This window comes from Calliopsis andreniformis, chromosome 5, assembly GCF_051401765.1.
Source record: "Calliopsis andreniformis isolate RMS-2024a chromosome 5, iyCalAndr_principal, whole genome shotgun sequence".
Taxonomy (NCBI): Eukaryota; Metazoa; Arthropoda; class Insecta; order Hymenoptera; family Andrenidae; genus Calliopsis; species Calliopsis andreniformis.
This window is the reverse complement of record NC_135066.1, coordinates 21,529,566-21,550,920: the sequence shown is the minus strand read 5'-3', so window position 1 is coordinate 21,550,920 and position 21,355 is coordinate 21,529,566. Positions and strand designations below refer to the sequence as shown.

The following is a 21,355-nucleotide window of genomic DNA, read 5'->3' as shown; positions in this document are numbered from 1 at the left end:
ACCGACGTTTTCTATCTCTTCCTTACACGGGAGCCACTGAATAATAGGGAGAGAGAAAAAGAGTGTCGGTGCGGCCAAAATCATTTGAGTTGTCCGTACATATATCGAAATGTATTTAAATAATTATAAATGCAAAGGATAACGTCTTACCTCCATATGAAATAATAACTGTATGTCCATATAAAGTGTCCCAGAACTAGTAGTATAAGTAGAAAGGAGACGATTCTACATGAACAAATAAGACGAAAATGTAAAATAAAATTTTTCGATATCATGCTTCGTTTTCGAAAAAACTAACTTTGAATTTTAACCGTGTATAATTACACCAAAGTATGTACAGTTATAGGCGTTTGAGGGGTAAACAGGGAAAAATAAATGCTTCTAGCTTATTGTAGAGACAATCACTAATAAGACCAAGAGTGTGCCTCTTACCCTTCAAGCACCCAAAACTGTTTTCCCGTGCATTTTTATCTGATTCTAATTCAAAGTCAATATTCTTGACAACGAAGCACGAGGTCAAAAAAATTTATTTTGTACTTTCGACTTATTTTTTCATGTAAAATCACCCCCTTTCCGGTTATACTACCAGTTCTGGGACACTATATTTCAAAGAATTTTTAATGATTTGTAAAAATTTAAGGAAGTAAAAAATCGGTGTTATATATTTATTATATACATAACAATAGTTTTTAAAATAAATAAAGATTTTATGACAAGTGTGTCTTCCATTCCCGTACCATTCTCTAATTCCATATTTATTCAAACTTTTAGTAATAATTTCAAATGATTATGCTAATTTTATCAACCTTTTCATATTGACAAAGTGTTTTACTATAACTGGGGAAACATGGAAATCTATCAAAATGAGAGAAAAATTAAAAATAACAAAATTATAGTTAAACCTCCGTTTGTTAATTATAAGCGTTAAAAAATTGATCAAATCTGCTTGAAATTAAGTAAATCGAATAGCATCATTGTTAGTGTGAAATTCGTAGCAGGGATTAGGCTATGAAGAGCCATGATTATCATAACCAGTGCATGAATCGAAAGTCGTAGAATTCCATCACAGCTCTATGAGGAGAGTACCTGTTACACCAATAGATATCTCATAGTCACCGTTTTCTTTAAAAGTTTATAATTAACGAATAAAAGCTTGACCCTAGTTTCAACATTTTTGATTTTTGGATCATTTTGATGTTTGAAATGATTCCTTCAATTTTTTCTCACCTGTATTCAAACGCATTATGCAGAGACAACGAGTCTATCAGAAATAAGAATCATAACTTTTATTGTATTATTTTAAAAACAAAATAGGCTTGTAAATTTATATGGAAGCTTGACTCTCTTCTAAGAAATTTGATTATGACTATGTTCGTAGTTGAAATACTTGCATACTAAACACACGTAAACATCCATTACTCAAACTAAAACACTTGTTATAGTTAATCCATTCGTTACTACTTTTGTATATTTACTTGTTACGTTCTCTCAAAAGATCAAGATGACTTAAATATTTTCTTCACAAAATGAAAATTCAACATATTTTTCAAGCAGCAACGAAAAGATTAAATACTTCAAAGAGAAAAATTTATTTTCAATATACCTTATGTAAATAGATGAAAATGAAATAAAAAACGAATGAAGCGGTAGTTGCATGATTACCATTATTTTTTGCAATGTTAGTAGTTACTGTAACAATATCTGTACACGGCAATGTAGCAGCATAACAAATTATACATACTACTCTTGAATTTCTTATAAGCGAGCTGCATGAATAAGAATAATCTTAACATTTTTAAATTCTAGTTTCTATTTCTATGAGAAAATATTAAGATAAGACAAGAACATAGTAATGAAAATAACAACTATCTTAATATTTTTAAAAGCTAATTAAACATACTATAATTAATGCTACGATTACGGCAATTGAACTTCTTTTTACTTTTATTCCTACAAGAATTGATTGACAATGTTCTTAAACTCGAACACCGTTTAAACGACATTATTATGCAAACGATATAATGAAATAAATGTTTGCCAAATGATAATAATTATTTCCTGCTATACAGGTTACTTTGCAGATCAGCTGTCCGTGGCACAAGAAATCAGAGGTAATCTGACAATAAAGGTGAAGAACGAATCTCGTGGATTTCATCTGAATAACCTGAGCTACGCTGGGCCAATAGTGATGGGAGTAGGAGGTATGTAACGAGAACATTAATAATGTACTGCACTACTTTAAAATACCTTCAGCAACACGCTAGCACGATATATTTTTTGTACTATCAGTTTACAAATTCAAATCTAGAAATATAAAAATACAAAAATACAATAACATGAAAATTCTATAAATAAAAATAAAAAACAAGTCAAAATTGAAAACTTCTAAAGAAAAGAAATAAGGAAAAGTTAGTGTCTTATGTTTTTGTATAACATTCAGAAACTATAATCAATATTTTAAAATAAAATTACGTAAAATTCCTATTGTTAACATTCGAAACTATAGAAAATAAAAAGTAATCAGTCCCTTATGTACTTATTTCATAATTGAACTAAATACCAAATTTGTATTGTAAGATTATAATTTACTAGAAGAAGGAATTTCAGAAGTAAACAGTATTTGGAAAATAAAATTAATAAAAATTACTCGTAATATGATATAAACAATTCTGAATTAATTAAAAACTAATATTCGACATTTGTTGAAGCAGCATACATAAACGATTCACATTTGACAGAAAGAAAATTAAAAAAAAAGTGTTGCCCCCAGAGAGATTTGAACTCTCGACCCCTGGTTTACAAGACCAGTGCTCTAACCCCTGAGCTATGGAGGCTCACGAAATGTTCTTTTCTGAGAATCATTTATATGTGTATACATGACTCCTTAATATTTTAAAATATTTTAATGATTTGGTACAATAAATTATTGACAAATTAGTACCTTATTTTAATTCAAAATAGTTTAACGCTAATATTGAACGTTTTACATTCTTTAAAAACGTTTAAACACACTGATATCATAAACGAGAATAATCTTTTAGAATGTAGAAACACCACAAATACCTATAATTACTTCAATATAGAAAACAAAATTGTAAATTTGTATGTAAATATAAAGGTAACGTAAACACCTATGCAAAGTAGCAAAATGCAAATGAAGCATCAAGTACCTACATACAATGTGTTTGTTTTATCTGGAAACGTATAAATATCTTGAAAACTATACATGGCACGGAAAAATGTTTCAGATACATGTTGTATGGTATGAAGGGGGACATATCGTGATGATTGATATTTAACCTTATTTTGACCTCCGAAAACCTTGTCATGGTCACATTTAATTTTTTAAATTGAACCATATATTTTTTCTTATATATTCTTGTAGCTGACATCAAAACATTTTTAAAATACTACTTATTTGTGTATCTCGTACAAGCCAATTTCGAAATATGAGACGTCAAAATGTCGAACCGCCTACATTAACGTTACCCGATGTACAGAGTGTAAAAAAGTTAATATTCATGGCTTTCAGGGGCGAATCTACAATTCTGGATCGGTGGACATTTACAAAAAAAACTCGTCCGCAAAATTGTTTATAACATTGAAAGTTAATGTTAATTTTCTTTATTACGTAATCGTATTCAGATCGTTTAATACAGAAAATGTTTGAAAGGAGCCACATGCCGCAAATAAACCGTTTAGTCAAGAAAAATTGGTAAAGATTTGGCATCAGTTTAACTGACAATGAGTAAAGTTACAAATAGGGAGCATGGGCCTACCATTGCTCTGGTACGCGGTAACGTCTCCCCTGAATGTGAAGCCCAGCATAGTGATGTAAGTAACCCCAACACTGCAGGTCTAGCAAAGTGCATTGACCTATTAAGTCTAATTCGAGTAACTTTTCTTTCTTTTTAATACTTTCAATATGATATGGCAAAATCAACTATCATGAAGTACAATATTATATGTAATTATAATATATTTACTTGCCTATTCAATGTTTAAACCTTTTATCTTCTATTGTTCAATCCTATTTTTTCGAATACATTCCATTTAGCATAAATTTAGTTATCACGATAGCACAGACACTAATGAGCAAGCACTGAAACACTAATAATAAATTCCACTGCTCCATTATAGTAGACTGAAAAATAAGAACTTCAAATAAGACATGAAGGAAATAGATGTGGTTTCAATGTTGGTATTAAAACGATTCTGACTCGATCTGAATTCTGTAAAGTACATCGCAACATCTGAATTCTTGTAAACGCAGATGTCCAGTTAAAGTTAAGGTTACTTTCTTTCTTGTCCTCCTCTTTTCTTAAGAATGTGTCAGGAAGGACACGTGAAACTGGTAACTGGTTACTGTCAACTTCAAGAAGAGCTCGAGAAGGTCAGAACCGTTTTAACAACAGCACCGAAAGCATGTCTAAGCGACCGTTGATTTCTTTGCCGTATTATTTAAAGTTTTTATCCTTTAGTCTGCTACAGCAGAGCAGTGATATTTGTTATTAGTTTTTCAGTGCGTGATCGTTAGTGTTTGACTATCAATGTTATTAAAAGTGGTTTCATTATTAGTGAATTTGTAAGAATTAAGACTAAAATAGTGCTGAATGAAACGTGTTCTAAAAAATAAGATGAAACAACAAGAAGATAAGAGGTTTAAACATTGAATAGGTAAGTAAATATATTATAATTACATATAATAGTGTAGTTCACGATAGTTGATTTTACTATATCATTGTTACGAGACGGGAGGCAAGCAGCGCGAGAGACCGTCAAGGTTAGGAATATTTCCAAAGAATATAGTGGTTGATGTGTTAGTTGGTACAACGCACGAAAATAATGGGAAATCAGTTACCCGTTGGGATTATTGTAGGCAAGGACGAACCTGATATAAAATCAGGGAGCCTCTGAGGATACGTGTGCTTGCGAGCGAAACTGATCTGTGATCGGTGAGCCGCAGGAGTGTGAGTTTTGTGAACTTACCTGATGCGAAATTAAGGAGTCACTAGGATCAGTTTTACAGACAAACTCAAATTAAATTGAGGTGCTGTTAAGGAGGTTGGCGAATTCAAAAAGACGATGCGAAATCAGGGTGCTGCAAGGAAGTTGGATAATGTACAGACGAACCTGGTGTTACAAGTAACTGTAGGAAGCAGACGAAACAAATGTAAAATCAGTTAGCTGCAGAATAGGCTAAAATAAATCGAATAAATCGAGGAGCCACTAGGTTGAATACAGTTTTCTTTGGAACTCTGATGTAAAATAAGAGAGCCGCGGGAAATGTTAATTATAGGGTTGAAAGTAATCTAAGCAAATTACTATAAATACTTGAATATATTCTAAAATCAGTCTTTACGTACAAGTGTACAGTGTAGTATTGTCGCGTAAAGTGTATGATTTTAATGCATGGTGTTAACGCATTGGCGATGCGGGGACCTACAGAGTGATCGTAGGAATTACCAGATAGAATTTATGCCGACTCGCGGATTCTATGAGGTTAAACGTAGACTCGAAAAGGAACTTTAACCCGATCTAACTGAATAGCAACTAACTCTGACGAATTTGACTATCAACGTGACGGTACTGTTCTGCACCCGTTAGAGCTAAAATCTCTGGTTTTATGTAGACCAAAAAATGAGTGGGGATTCGTTAGAAATTTCCATATAAGAATATTTCTCACAGTTGGTACAGCGTCGTGGTTGCTACACAGCTGCTCGGAGTCGCGCTTCCATGTTTTTGGAGATATTTTTTATAGAATTAATGATTTTTGGGCAGTATCTAAATATATACGTCAACTATTTGGTGTTTTAACATATTGAATGTCTTTTTGGGAAGATTGTAGACATGCATAACTGAAATATTTATTATATTTACTTCAAGATATGTTAGGACAGCTTAACGTAGGAGGGAAGTAACTGAACTAAAGACTTACGCTTTTGGACGTCTTAAAAACGTCTAATTTTTGTCTAAACGTCTTATATACGTAATTTGGACATCCTTAAAACGTCTTATGAATGTTTCTTAAGACGTCCTAAAGACATACTGATTTGTAACATCGGACATCTCAAAGACGTTTTTTGGACACTTTTAGGAATTTGCTAGATGTTTTTAAAACGTTTTTAAGATGTCTTTGTGCTATGTGGGCTTTTTTTATTATACGTATATTACACTATAATATAAGAGAATTAGTTAAATTACAAGAATAGCAAGCAAATCTTCATAAATTTATTGTGCACTATACATAATAATACATAATACACTGAAGTAATTAAATAATTCTAATAATGGTTTCTAATGGCTTCATTAAATCTTTCACTTATGGAATGCACAAATTAATGGACAAATAAATAAATAAAGACTATTAAAGCAAATAAGGAAAGAAATAAGAATAGATAGATGGATAATTATATAAGTAAATAGATAAAATAAATAAATAAATAAATAAATAAATGATAAATGATTAAATAAAGAGTGGTAAAGCACATAAGTAAAGAAATAAGGATATACGATAAAGAAGTGAAGAGGTAAAGAGATAAAGTAAATGATTTTATATCAGAAGACGCGGTAGCGTCTCGCACCAAGTAATGTCGACTACTAGGCGTGAAACTCTGCTGATGATATCTCCGCAGCTGAAACCACCTACCGGCAAAAATAAAAAACCTAAAACATTCGTCCTCGGTCAGACGTAACTGATAATACAATCACTCATGCACGTCAACCTTGAGTTCTTAAAAAATGGGCAAAAGAATGACGTACCTAAAAAAATGACTGCTCACTTTACTCGCACGGATACACTTAATAATGTAGTATTCGATTAAAATCGATTACGCATTGCATATAGAAAATAAATCGATGAAATGGTTTTTCAACATTTTGGTGGCGAAAAGGATACGCGGCTGCGTCACGCACCAGTCAACTACTCAACACGAGACGCTGCTGCGTCTCATGATGATCTGAATTATGTCATGTTTCCTATCATTTTTATCGGGTGAATATAAGGGATTCTTTCGTTCATATTTTTTATTAATTATGCAGAAAATGGACTACTTCTACGAATTTTATGAAACTGGAATATGCTGTAGAACTGAACTCAACATTCTGAACAACTTTTCTATATATGTATAAGTAAGACACGTAGATAAGTACACATATAAGTAACATGTATAGGAAAATGTTACTAGAAATTGTGTCCTTGACAGCATATTTCAAACTTATAGAAATCGGTGAGGTGATCCCTTTCTTGCAAGATCACCGTACATTTAACAAAAATTAACGATTTTCAGTGGGTAGTAGTAAATATTTACGCTAATGATCCCAGACCGAAAGATGCTTCAGGATTTCTTGCCCATCGATGTCAAGCGGCAAGGCCGGCAGGTGGGTTTAGGGCCTCACAGCCGAAGATTTATGACTTTGTCACAAAATATTAAGTTTGTTATTATGCGTTGTATCGTTACCGGAGAAACAGAGATGAACTTCTTTTGTTCTCCCTTTTAAAATGACCACAAACATTATACAAACCGCATCATTTTTAACGAAGTTAGCTTAAAATTTTACAAATCGTTTTTCTATACAATTTCTTCATAAATTATTCCTTTTGTCGAACATAGAAATGCTTTAGTAGATTAAAAGACTGCATACGAAATTAGTATCCATGGTCACTCAGCTACTCCGAGCAGATTACGTGCCTTTTATTTTTACGTATTGCGACGATTAAAAAAAATTTGTAAGCGTATAAAATAATATCTGGCACTCATGGGTTTGCAATGGCGAGTGTACAGAAATGTGACCATATATGAGAACAGCATGGTAGCAATATTAACCCATCCAACTCGACATCAATACGACGTCAGAAAAATTAATTTAGGCTCTTACATATTACATAATCTTCTTTCTTCAACGTCCGATTTGTATCTGTACAGTGAAAGTTAGACTTTCTTGATAACGATACTTTGCTTCTTCACAAAAGCTCTCCTAAAATTGAGCGAAGAGAACATTTTTCTGTGACCCTTACTTCTAATGAGAAAGATAGCAATAGCGCTTCAGTGTTTTCAAAACCAATTCTATTTTTTTAAACATAATGTTGCATTTTTCATGTTAAGCTGTAAGTGCCAAATTATGAGCAGATTCTGTTTCGTACAACAATATTATAAGTTTTGCCAAAAAGAAGCAGATTTCCTTTTAGTGCTTTTAAACGTTTCAACTCAAATTTTTTGCACTTGCCTATACTAAATAGATACTAATTTTCAAAGGTCTTTGAAACTTTCTCGCTTAAAGAATAGAGAAAGAAGACGTTCGTTGAGGACAATATGTTCCTCGCCATAAACTGTCGATGCGTCTAGACATTTAGGCTGTAGCCAAACGAGACGAAGAAGAGTATCGGTTGCATTACTTGACACCCCGCCCATTCATTATACAGTATAACCTAAATGGATGTTTAAAGTGAGAATATCTTAATTTTTCTTTTTTTTTCCGTCAGTTCTCATCCGACCGTTGACAAGAACAGACATGTTCCCAGCCGATGCGAATGTAAACAAACAGTACGCGAGTGTCGACAGTGTAACGTCCCTAAAACGAAGCTACGTTGTCCATGGAAGAGTGGCTTTCCAATGGACGAAAAGGTGGGAGTCGTGTGGCGTGCGGTTAAGGAGTTGAAATTCAAGGCTTATACCTTTTTTAACAATAATTTATTCAACAAATACTTATTCTAATCCTAACTTTAATACAATATTGATATCTATTCTACTCCAGTTAAATATTAATAAAATCATAAGATATGAGGTTATATTATGTGTGATTATATGAATGTGAAGTTATATTGAACGTGATTATAATTACTTATCTCGATAACGCAAGAGTTATGTTATATATCGTTGAACGAGAGTTAGGTTAGGTGATATTATTCGCGGTAGAGGATCCTCTATACAAGGCGCAGTGTGTGTTGTGTGTGTGTCTGCAATAGATCCTGTCTCGTATGCCCTGATCGCTGCCAAAGTTATAGGTGGCTATAACCTCAGAGCGGTCTCAAGTTTTCATGAAACATGTAATCTTTGCTTATTTGCCTAAGCATCCGTAAACCCTTCGTTATCTTTTCTACATCAGTCGCTACCCTGGAGAAAAGACTCTTCCGGGCGGCCTTAGAAATGTGTCCGATTAGGAATGGCTTCTAACACTTGTTGGCAGGCGATTCGTCTGCTTACGGCGAGCACGAACTCTATATTAAAGGAGCATCAATTACTATTTGCTAGAACGGTCGCTACCTCTAAAGGAGCGGTCTCGATCTATTAGTATATCAGCTTCCTCCAAGATGTCGCCCGTACTGCACTTCACAGGAATCGTCGTAGTGCACCTGTCATAAGGTTACTTCAGACTGAACCTGTAAAGGAGCATCACATACCCTTGATCTCTGGAAAACGGTCGCTACCTCTAAAGGAGCGGTCTTGATCTCACTGGACGAGTATATCAGCTGCCTTCAAGATCTTTGTCTGTTCGAAACCTGATGTCAGGAGGAAGTGTGTCTGCTGCTGCTTTCGCAACTCCTTATATACCCGCTAGTCGGAGTTAGCGCATGCGTAATGTCTTACTTTCTAATGGCGGTCTTATTCTAATCGTGAATGAAATCGGACGATATACGTTGTTTTTATGTTAACATATAATTGAAACTTATAATATATGGTATAAAAATAAGGTACAAAAATATTAGTTAGTGTTAGGATAATAGAATACGCAGTAATATAATAGTAAAGTATTAAAAAGATACAAATATAGAAAGAGATGGTGATAGGTAGAGAGAGATAGCAATAGATAGAGAGAGATAGAAATGAATATAGTGAGAGGGAAGACCGTGGGTCGTTACACTCGTTTAAAAGTAATCGCCATCTAACTAATCTTGAAGAAGGATTTTTGCAATTAACTAACAATTGTAAAAGTCTATGATTACTATATGCAGGGTGCACCTCAAACACCTTTGTTGGGGGGGGGGGGGGGGGGGGGGGGGGGGTTCAATGAAGGAGGTTCAATGGAGCTCATACAATGCCAAAAGAATTTTTTTTGTTATTTCTTTCAGATATATCAAGGTTAGCTCTATTTTGTTTTAAGTGGAACCATTCCTTTTTAAACATTTGCAGTGGTAGTCCCTTTCATTAGGGATTCAGTGGCTGTAATTACTCAGGGTCATTTACGGTCACAGACAGAGAAAACGTCATGATATGTGGTACTAACAAGACGACTGTCTTGCTCATTATGCAAGAGTAACAAAAGAACCGTTGGATTTTAGGTTTAGGTTTATTCCTAATGAAAGGAACTGTCGTTGTGGGTGTTTAAAGAGAGGTGATTCCAGTTAGGGAAATGAAGGTGACCTTGATATCCCTAAAAAAAAAATTTGTTTGGCATTGTGTGAGCTCCATTGAGCCATTCAGCTTTGTCCGTGAGACATCTGACGTATCTTTAAATTACAACGGGGATATTTGAGGTGCAAACGTTAGGTAACATCCTGTATAGTAAACGTTCACCCAAACAAATAAGGTCTGAAATGCTCTACTAAATTTATTAGATTAAAGTTTCTTCTATGTGGTTAAATAATTTTGTTTAGGTTGATTTAATGTTCGCGAATAGTATGTAATAGGTAAATCCTTGCCATCTTTAATTTGTAACAATACGACACCGATTCCGACATTTGATGCGTCACAAGTTAATGCAAAAGAACTTCAAAAATCTGGGTACTGAGGGAGTGATTTTTCTGTTAATTGTTGTTTGAACATTTTAAAAGCGTCCTCTTGTTCTTGAGACTCAATAAATTTTACGTCTTTCTTTAACAATGAAGTTAAAGGTTTCACGATCGTTGAAAAATTTGATATAAATTTTCGGCAATACCCCACCGTACCTAAAAATATTTTTACATGTTTTGAATTTTCTGGACCTGGCATATTATTAATTGCCCCAATTTTTTTGAGATTAGGCTCTACACATTTATCAATTATTATCTTAGTAAGCACAAAGACATCCTAATAACGTCTTAAAGACATTCGTGCCTAACATTCAAGACATTCAGACGACGTCGGCAATATCTTGCGAACGTTTTAGACAGGTCATGCTCACATCTATTGTTACAAAACCTGACATCTTTAAGACGTTTCCAAAATGTCACACAAATGTCTCAAAAACGTCCTGCATACGTATCTTCCACGCATTCAGGATGTCTTACAAGTATCCGTAATGTGCTACAAACGTCCTAGTCACGATTTTCGAACGTCTTCGGTTACGAAATAGGATGTCTTTAAGACATCTTTAGTAGGTCATATAGACATTTTAAAGACGGCTGTTTTACACATTTATGACGTGTATTTCAGGCGCCATACGTTATAAAAACACGTCTTTATGACATCTTAAAGACATTTGGTCACAATATAGAGACGTTTTCAAGACCTCTTAAAGACATTGGAAGGACTTACTGGCATCGTCCAAAAGACGTCTTAACAACGTTCACGTGCAAGAATTTTCTTTAAATGGGTAAATGTTAATTAAAATAAAAATACGATTATTAAAGATATGATTTATTAAATATAAACATGAAGAGATAACACACGTATGACACAGTTATGGAATGTGCGGTTGATTGGCTCCCTCCCTAGTTGTCTCACACTATATACTGACCGAAACAGTTATCACTATAAAACTTTGGTACTCGCTATATAATGTATAATGTTATGTAATATAATATATAACGTATTTTCTTCATTGGAAACATTTCGACAGAACTCCCTTTTGATTTGACGCTCCGCGGAGCTACTGTTGTGTGAGAAACCTCTGTCTCTTCCTTCTCCCTTGCCAGACACGCCTTTGTTGCATCACGTTGAATAAAAATTTCGGTTTATTACTACATTGACAATCCTAAGAACATTCTTAGCAAATAATAAAAGATAGAATAAGGAAATTAAAAAGACTTTCCTTAAATATAGAAAGCTGTAACAATTTAAAATAAAAACTTACATAAATGCACGGACAACCAGAGACAGCAGCAAACCGACTGATGTTAGACAGGTAAACAGCAATTAGATCCTTTTGTACATTTGCTGAAATGAAAAAAGTGCTTACATTACAAATTTACAAGTCTGACACAAGCAAAGATCTTTGAATTGGTATGTAGTTTTATTTGTTTCCTAATAATTATTTTTTAAAATCATAAAAAATATAAAACGAAATTTTTAAAATTAACCGAAAATATTTTCTTTATGTATAGAAAGCTTCAAAAATTTTAAGTAAAAACTTACATAAGTGCACGAAAAAGTAGAGACAGCAGCAGAATAACTGACAATGGCATCAAATAAGTGCAAGTAAATTTTTCAAAAATCCTGAAATAAAGAAAAATTTATCAATTACAATTTTGTAGATCTGACACAATTTCTTTCTTATCCCTTGCTAGACACACCTTTGTTGCATCACATTGGATAAAAATTTCGGTTTATTACTACATTGACAATCCTAAGAACATTCTTAGCAAATAATAAAAGATAGAATAAGGAAATTAAAAAGACTTTCCTTAAATATAGAAATCTGTAACAATTTAAAATAAAAACTTATATAAATGCACGGACAACCAGAGACAGCAGCAAACCGACTGATGTTAGACAGGTAAACAGCAATTAGATCCTTTTGTACATTTGCTGAAATGAAAAAAGTGCTTACATTACAAATTTACAAGTCTGACACAAGCAAAGATCTTTGAATTGGTATGTAGTTTTATTTGTTTCCTAATAATTATTTTTTAAAATCATAAAAAATATAAAACGAAATTTTTAAAATTAACCGAAAATATTTTCTTTATGTATAGAAAGCTTCAAAAATTTTAAGTAAAAACTTACATAAGTGCACGAAAAAGTAGAGACAGCAGCAGAATAACTGACAATGGCATCAAATAAGTGCAAGTAAATTTTTCAAAAATCCTGAAATAAAGAAAAATTTATCAATTACAATTTTGTAGATCTGACACAATTTCTTTCTTATCCCTTGCTAGACACACCTTTGTTGCATCACATTGGATAAAAATTTCGGTTTGTTACTACATTGACAATCCTAAGAACATTCTTAGCAAATAATAAAAGATAGAATAAGGAAATTAAAAAGACTTTCCTTAAATATAGAAATCTGTAACAATTTAATTTTTGAAGTTTCAACTTTATATCAGTAATGAAATCATGATACGTATATTTAAATTCAGGTGTTTTCAATAAATAAGATGGAATTTCAGGTTTTTCAGCAAAGATTAACTCATAAAGAGTATAGTTAGTGGAAGTATATACAGTTGTATTGTATGTATATATTGTGCTTAGAAGTTATTCATCGCAATCAATTTAATCTGATTTCACATAACGTTTTAAATAATCCGTTAGAATAGCACGAGAGCGTTCAAAAGCATCATTTGCTCGTAGACAATAGTCTGAAATTCCATACTTACACATAAATTCATGATGGAAAATCTTAGTTGTGTCGACTTCATGATTTGGTATCGGATATACTTGAGAAAATTTTGTGAGATCAACTTGAACTGTTAAAATATATTTATTTTCACTTTCTGCTAAAGGAAGAATGTAAAAGTGATTTTGCATTGGAGCATGATTTTTCCTACATACTAATTTTCTTGACAAAATTTGCAATATTTTACATAGTTTGCTATATCTTTTTTCATAAAAGCTCATTAATTTTCCTTAATTCTTTTAAAAGTACTTAAAAATATACTTATTCACATACACACATGTACACATAACATCGGCTCTTTTTAGGACCAACATAGTGTACAAAAAGACAAACTGAGCAACCTCCCGCGGTGTACATTGGATAATACTAATATCAGTGGCACGTCAACTATCTCATATCTCAAAATTGGTTTGCGCGAAGTACACAAATAAATAGTATTTTGAAAATGTTTTGACACCAGCTACAAGAATAGCCAATAAAAAGATATATATAAGCTTTCCAAAGTTAATGCAAGGTCAAATGCCAACCATCATGATGTGTCCCTCTTCATGCCATGTAACATTTGTCTGTAACATTTTTCCCTGTCATGCCTAGTTTTTAAGATATTTATACGTTTCTAGATAAATGGACATATTGTATACCTTAGCTAATTATAGTCACTGATTTAAAGATAATAAAACCGAAACGTAATAATTATTGTGTGAGGCTTCATTTAAAAAAATATTTTCTTAATTTTAACAGCTTGATAACTTAAAGGTAAAAATTTTTAAAAATAACACAGAGATGTATTAGAACTTAAAACCTCTAAAACACTAATCCCTATATTTCCTTACGGGAGTCGACGAGGATATAGCAGAAAGGTGACATTACCGACAAAATTTGAGAAGAATATAGGTTTACAGGAATTAACTTTTCGTCCTTATAGAAGTTTTTGAGCTGGGAAAGGATTCATTCGCAAGAAGAAAGTTCAATATCGCGCACTATGGTTATGATTTCGTTCAAAACACTCTTTAAATTACATAAAATTGCTTAGCTTCCAAGGCTGAGGAACGGTCGAGTTTTGCTCTACTTTATTACACTTATATTACTAAATATCAGCAAAATCTCGTTAAATCATGATCAAAATGCGCTCCATTGAACTTTTTTCTTTCAAATGAACCTTTTACCAGCTCAAAAGGTTCTCATATAAGGACAGAAAGTTAGCTCCCGTAAACCCATGTCTCCGCATTACTTTTTGCTAGGTTATCGATAAAACAAAGTAAAAGATACAAGTTCAGTTGGGCTTGTGCAAAGAAGGGGGCATCTAATTAGGAAGACTGTCGATGTAGAATCGGAATCTACAGTACCCAAATTGGCGATGTGCGTTACTGAAAATTTCCCCCTCCACTACACACATTACCGGACTAGTTGCGTGTACATGAGCTTGGCATTTCGAACCACTTCGAATGGCTCCGAAAAGTCGAGAGAGATAGCAAATGTGACAATCATCTCTAGCTGTTCTATGGCCTATACTTATATAGCGACTGTACTGGCGAGTGCAGAACAATCCATATAAAGGGTTGTTCGATTACAATAAAAAATCACAATTGCACCGACGAGTGCAAATCAAATCACGCGAAAAGCTGTACTATGGTCTATTGCGACTGCACCTGTCACTATCCAATGAGCTCATTACAATCAAATTACAAGTGGATGTAAAAAATGGTATGTACAATATATTTATCACATAAATAATCGAATTGGATATTACCATGAATTTCATTTGTTTTCCACAGGCCAGGATTAAGAGGGCAAATCCTATCACATGAAACGAAGGAAGGGGGCAAGAGTTTGCGGCATATGCAACAAGATAAGTAAATCACGTACATTTTTTATTGAAGATAAATCGTTCTTGCTAGGCTTGAATTTTTCTTGAATATTACACTCTCGATGAATATAATACAATGCAGTAAAGAAAACGGACCTCGAGAAAGGTGCTCAAAGTGAATTTTGCGGTAGGTTCTTTTAACGGATCTCCACAGATCTGAAGGTGTAGAACGACACTATGAAGGATAAGATATAATCTTTTAATGCCCTATGCATATATTTCTATCGAAGAAAGATAGATTGTATTTGTATTAACTACTTTATAATTTTCAGTGAGTCAAATCTAGCCGCCGGTGGAGACGATGCTCTCTGACACTTCTGTGTCACGCTGTTCTTCCTCCTCTTTCTTGCCAGTTTGCGCGAGGACAGGATACGAGCTCAAGAACAAACGAATATTCTAGCGTACTATAGGGATTGTCAGAATGTCTTTTCATATTGAACTTATTTAAACACGAAAATTAATTTTTAACTTATTTACTTTTGCAAATCAAGCTAGGATTTACGGCGAGAATCAGGCACAAACCAGCATAAACCAGCATAGCGGCACGATCCAGTGGAAGGATTCAACAGGCCTCAAATGAGCGGTAGCGTCACCATAGGAGTTATTGAAGTATGTAAGAGGTACGTAGATGCATAGGCGATTTCACGCTAACTAATCATATTTCTCTTACAAATCGTAAATAATGTAATAATCATGTTTATTTTCAATATTACAGATGAAAGAGCTAACACAGGAGCAGTACGAGTACGTCAGGAGCTGTGACCGTGGTCATGGCGGCAATTATAAAAGCGAGAGGCGAGCATCAGAATATTTTCTTTTAATTACATCTTTTAAATAAAAAATTTTAAAAACGTATTGCTTGCTTATTTCTAAATTTTTAAAATATTTAGCGTTGCAAGAAATCCCACTGATGTCAGTGAACAATGAATTATAAAAATATAGTGATATTTAGAATATGACGCATGTTAATGTTAATATTATACACAAACAAATAACATGTTTTGTATGCTAAATACCACTACATTCATATGATTCAGGCCTATATTGAGTCACTGAAAATATCTGGGCAACCGAAATGATCGCGCATGACTCGTGTCGCTTCCAAACGATTTGAACAGTCGAATATCAGCGTGTCAAAAGTGAGAGAGTAAGGCTCACATTCGCCTTATCTCTCGACTCTCCGTAGTTGTACGAAATCGATAGCGAAGCGTCGAACTCACGTACGCATGGTTCGTGTAACGGTATGTGTGTAGTTGAGGAGGAAGTTTTCTAAGCCACGTCCCAAATTGGAAATCGTAGAATAGCTTCAATTCGCGTTCAATAAACAGCTACGTGTCTGTAGGCAATGTTATTCTTATGACGAAAATTTTAACAGCAGATACCGATCTGTCAATTTCGAAAAGTCACACGACTAGTCGACCCCCTTAATTTTCTTGATAAGAAACTTTATTTACCACCAATTAAAATGTACTTGTACTATTTATATTACTTATACTATTTTTGTATTACGTAATTTGTTTATCTTATGGAAACTATTTATATTTACTATTTATCACGAGTAGGACTTACGATCTAAAAATTCTCTTTTCAAGAATATAATCCCACTCCTCTACCTCTAAGAGTTCTTCAATGTTTGAAAACTAGGAATCTCTAAATTTTAAGAATTTAATATTCCTTAATTTTATTATTTGTTTTCTTCAATAATTTCAAAGATATAACATTATTTGCTTAAACAAATACAAAAAGTATGAACTAAAAACACATTTCCAGGACAAACTAAATTTATGAACAAAATATTCCTCACTAAACACACAATTATATTTCACAGGATTTATCGTGGTCGCAGCCTGCGTAATGACCTTTGAAGCTCGCGATAATGCAGCGAAGGTTGTACCAGCACGTTTTCGCTTCAACCAAACGTCGACAATAAAAAATATAAGGAACCAACGGAATCGAAGGTCCACGTCTAGCCAGACGACGAAATGGGACCACCAATTGGGCGTGTTTAGAACGAATAGAAGTCCCACTCCAAGTATACACGAAGTTTCAAGGAAGCAACTAACAGCAACATTTATGCAATTCTCGAAGGAGTTGAGCGCAAAGGAGGCTGCACATTCTATTAAAAAAAGCCCTAGTGCGCCAACTTTGTTAGATAAGAGATCTCCTCGTAAAAGAACACTAAAATATGCTGGATGCGCTCTGCTAAATCCAGATTTGTTGCAAAGACACGCCCTCTCCGTTGACAATCCAAGCTATAGTCCCCATCAGGTATAAAACAAGGGACAATAACAGAAAATAACTTTTTAAAATAATGAACCATTTCAGTTGCTTTATCAAGCGGCACAGTAGTGCCGCGACGCCAAGTATATGCGGAGCATAGCCGGCACTACCGTGTACATTGAAGTTTTGTGTATAAAAAACTTTAATCGTGTATATCATTGGATCCTTAGCTCAGATCTAAAATTCAATGGTATTATCGCAATATAATGTGGGTACGATCTTTCGATTAAGCCTTATCTCATCGAAATCGATGCATCTGTTGCTGAGATCTCGTGATACGATCTAGAAAAGTGCCACTTTCAACATTTTATTTTCAAGATTTTCTTCTCCTAGAACTGGATGTTCGTACGTCTACATATGTCCGGATATCCGTCGCGTAAAGACGCAGGTACAACCATACATTGCATGAGGGGTACCTGACGCCACAGATTATCAGTTCTAAATGCTTCGTTCTTAAAAATAAAAATGTCATTAATATTTAATCTACATTTCTTTAATATCAACTGTAAACGGTCAGTAATGTCGTCAATAATTTTCGATACTAATGATATTAATTATTCTGTGCGGGCCCGTGTAAAGAATAGGAATCGTTCTTCCTATTTGTGTACAGGCTTAAAGAGAATAATAATATTAAACAAATTATGTATTACTCTCATGGTAATAATAATCATTTTTCCATTGTAAACCAGCCGTATACTTTCAACATTTTAGCATATGTATTACTTTAACATAAATCAATGCTTAATCCATTTACACATAAGAAAAAAGGAAAATGTACTTATTTTGCAGCCATTTACGAAATCAATAAGCTATTGACAACTGCGTACTTTGCAACTCTTCGATTCCCGATCTTTCAATGACTAGCAACATTGGATCCTTTTCTCATTCAAGAATATATTACGGAACTTCATCAATCAAATTAAACAATTCCTTACGTTATTAAATGAGTTGCTTTAATTCAAAAAGGTGCGTAATATTTCTCCCTTAGGCTAAAATCAGAGCTTGATTAATAATAATCAAACCTGTATTCAATGTCACAAAAAGGCGTAAAATCGCTCCAAGAAACCTTGAAAAAGTAAACAAAAGCACGCCAAGTATATGCGTTCCCTTGAAAAATCTACCCTATAAAAACTAATCTTCCACAAAACATCAATCATTTGAAAATACTAACTTAAGATATGAAGGCAAACAAATTCATTCGAAGTATTGGAAAATGCTGTAAGCTTGTGCTTAGAAGTGTGTATCTGGGTATGTGAGAGTATGTATATAACGGAGGCTTGCCGCTGACCGTTGGTAGCTGCAACAGCCGTGGCCTTCATTCCTAAGAACAACGCATTTCGGAAGAGGCATGCACCCTCTCTGGCCCAGGACCACGCACGAGACTGACAACAGTTACGTTGCGGCCAGTGCCCGCAGTAGCACTCATAAAGTATACATTCGCTAATTGTTTTTTTTTTTTTTTTTTTTTTTTTTTAAGATTGAAAATCCTTGTGACCACGTTCGGCGTGGTTACCGGTATACGGGAAAGGAGATGCCGACTCAGTCGGCTCGCCAGCTTCGCGATTACGAATGAACGATGTGTTTAGGAGGTTAAACAATTCTTTATTGACTGTCCTTCAGCGGTGGGCGGACCCACGCGGTAAGAGGGGCCGCCGGTGCCCCTGCGAGAGGGTTTCAGGTGCAGCCGCTGCTCCCGGGACCGTCGGAACGTGAGGCAGGGACCGCTGCCCCTACTGGTTGGAGTCAGGGACTTCCGACGCCGGCCGGTCGGTCGGTTGGAGTCAGGGATTCCCGGCCTCAGCCGGTCGGTCGGTTGGAGTCGGGGACTCCCGGCCTCGGCCAGTCAGTCGGTTGGAGTCGGGGACTCCCGGCGGTGGTCGCTTGGACGGTGGAGTCGGAGACTCCCGCAGTATCGCGTCGTCTCTTTACAGCTGGGGGTTGTTTCAGGGATACGGAGTGGGACGTAGTTGGTGCTGCAGACCCGGGAGGTTGCACCTCCATGATGAGTGTTGACCGAGGAACCCGGTGCCCGTGGCCTTCCGATATGCACCGTTCGATTATCATGGAGGTCCAGGAATGGTCTCACGGCAGAGTTGGGTATTATCTAAATAAAAAATTATTTAAATGACGGTTCGAATAAAAGATACTTTTGTATATTCGTTATTCGAAGTAAGTTTATTCGACGGTGAAAGATAATTTTTTTATTCGACGCGTCGAATAATTTTTTCATCTTTATTCGTAGCTCTTCAAATAAAAGTCGAATAAATCCGAGGAGCGTCGAGTTGATCCGAACCGATCCAAGCGTGAGCCAAGGGATCGAGCGCTTCGGTCGTTCATTTGCCAAATTGATTAACTCCACAAACTATAGATAATCAAATAGGAATGTAGTAATCCCCAAGTGAATAATATTAAAAATAATTCGAGTTACATCGTATTTAGATTCATTAACCTAGAAGATTTGGAAGGTCTGCGACACGTCGTCGCAAGCAACAATATATGCTGCCGCTGAACAAATAAGAAACTTCGAATAACGAATATATGAAAGTATCTTTTATTCGAATCGTTATTTAAATAATTTTTTATTTATATAATGCCCAACTCTGTCTCACGGGAGTGGCTCTCGTTTATGACCTATGGATAGACGGGCGGCTGTTCAACCACCGGATGGTTGCACCGACCGGAGGTACCCACTTAGAAGTTATTTACAAAATGTGTACAGCGAGAGTGCCTAGGAGCCGTGGTCGCTCGTGTGATATGCTCGCTATCGGCGGCTGGCACGCTGCGTCAGTGATACCACAATCGTGGGCGCTAGGTGCTCGACGGTTCTATCACTATGACCTATTGGCGTCTCCCACTTTGCTTCCATCGACGCGCACACAAGCTACGCGTCCCCTGTACGTGTGCGGTCCGCGTTACTCGTTGCTTTCAGGCAATGTTCCATGTTTCATGTTGCCGGAGGCGAAAGCTCGAGCAGAGGCACAGAGGAAGGCAGAATGAACCGCCGATCGCCATCGCCGTCGTCAGTTGCTAACGTAAGCGGTGACTCGTGACTAGGCGACACCCTTCAAATCCTAATACTGCAGACTTTAATTAACCCATAATTTTAAGTTGTGACTTCACGATAAAGTAAAATACTACACATTATACATAGTCTGACACTTTATTGCTAAGGGGTTACTACGTTCTTGGAGTCAAAAAATTGATGACTTCTGAACATTTTTTAAGGATGGAGTGAAAATGTTATTATTGTGTCTTATTTTCGGATCCTTTATTTAAATAAAACAAATTTTTTCACAGTCATTTTCCCTATTTTACCTCTATTTTCTGTGGCTGCAGTAATCTCTATACCAAAAACGACGGCTCCTAATCAGTACGATATTTGCCTACTAAAAAAGCACACAGTAGTAAAATATGCACGACGATGTTATAAAATGGTATTTTAACAATAGTCCATTGAGCCAAGATTTGGAATCTTGCAGAAATTATGAAAATTATGCCATTTTGTAGGAAAGAATCAATCAAATATTTTGTTTGAAATTTCAACTTTGAAATAGGAAGAAAAATATCGATAATGATAAATTGTAAAAACGCATTTAAAACGCTCGATGTCAAAACAGCATTACGTTTCTACGCAACCGCCTAAAACAAAAGAACGTTGATTTGAGCGGCAATAGATGCTACGCGCGTCAGTATTGATAATTGGTCATTTAAAGCCCGCGTCCGCAACACGTG

The 21,355-nt window shown here is 35.0% G+C and overlaps 1 protein-coding gene and 1 non-coding gene across 2 annotated transcripts in view; one reads left to right on the top strand and one right to left on the bottom strand.

Moving 5' to 3' along the window:
- The window catches only part of LOC143179115 (uncharacterized), a 64,329-nt gene that overhangs the window by 13,672 nt on the left and 29,302 nt on the right, over positions 1 to 21,355 (top strand). Inside the window, exons 4-5 of the mRNA XM_076378165.1 lie at positions 2,070 to 2,201; positions 17,172 to 17,611. Coding sequence (XP_076234280.1) covers positions 2,070 to 2,201; positions 17,172 to 17,611 — 572 coding nt within the window. The remainder of the gene's footprint in view (positions 1 to 2,069; positions 2,202 to 17,171; positions 17,612 to 21,355) is intronic.
- Trnat-ugu (transfer RNA threonine (anticodon UGU)) lies at positions 2,762 to 2,834 on the bottom strand. Its single transcript has one exon. It is a non-coding gene; the product is annotated as a tRNA-Thr (tRNA).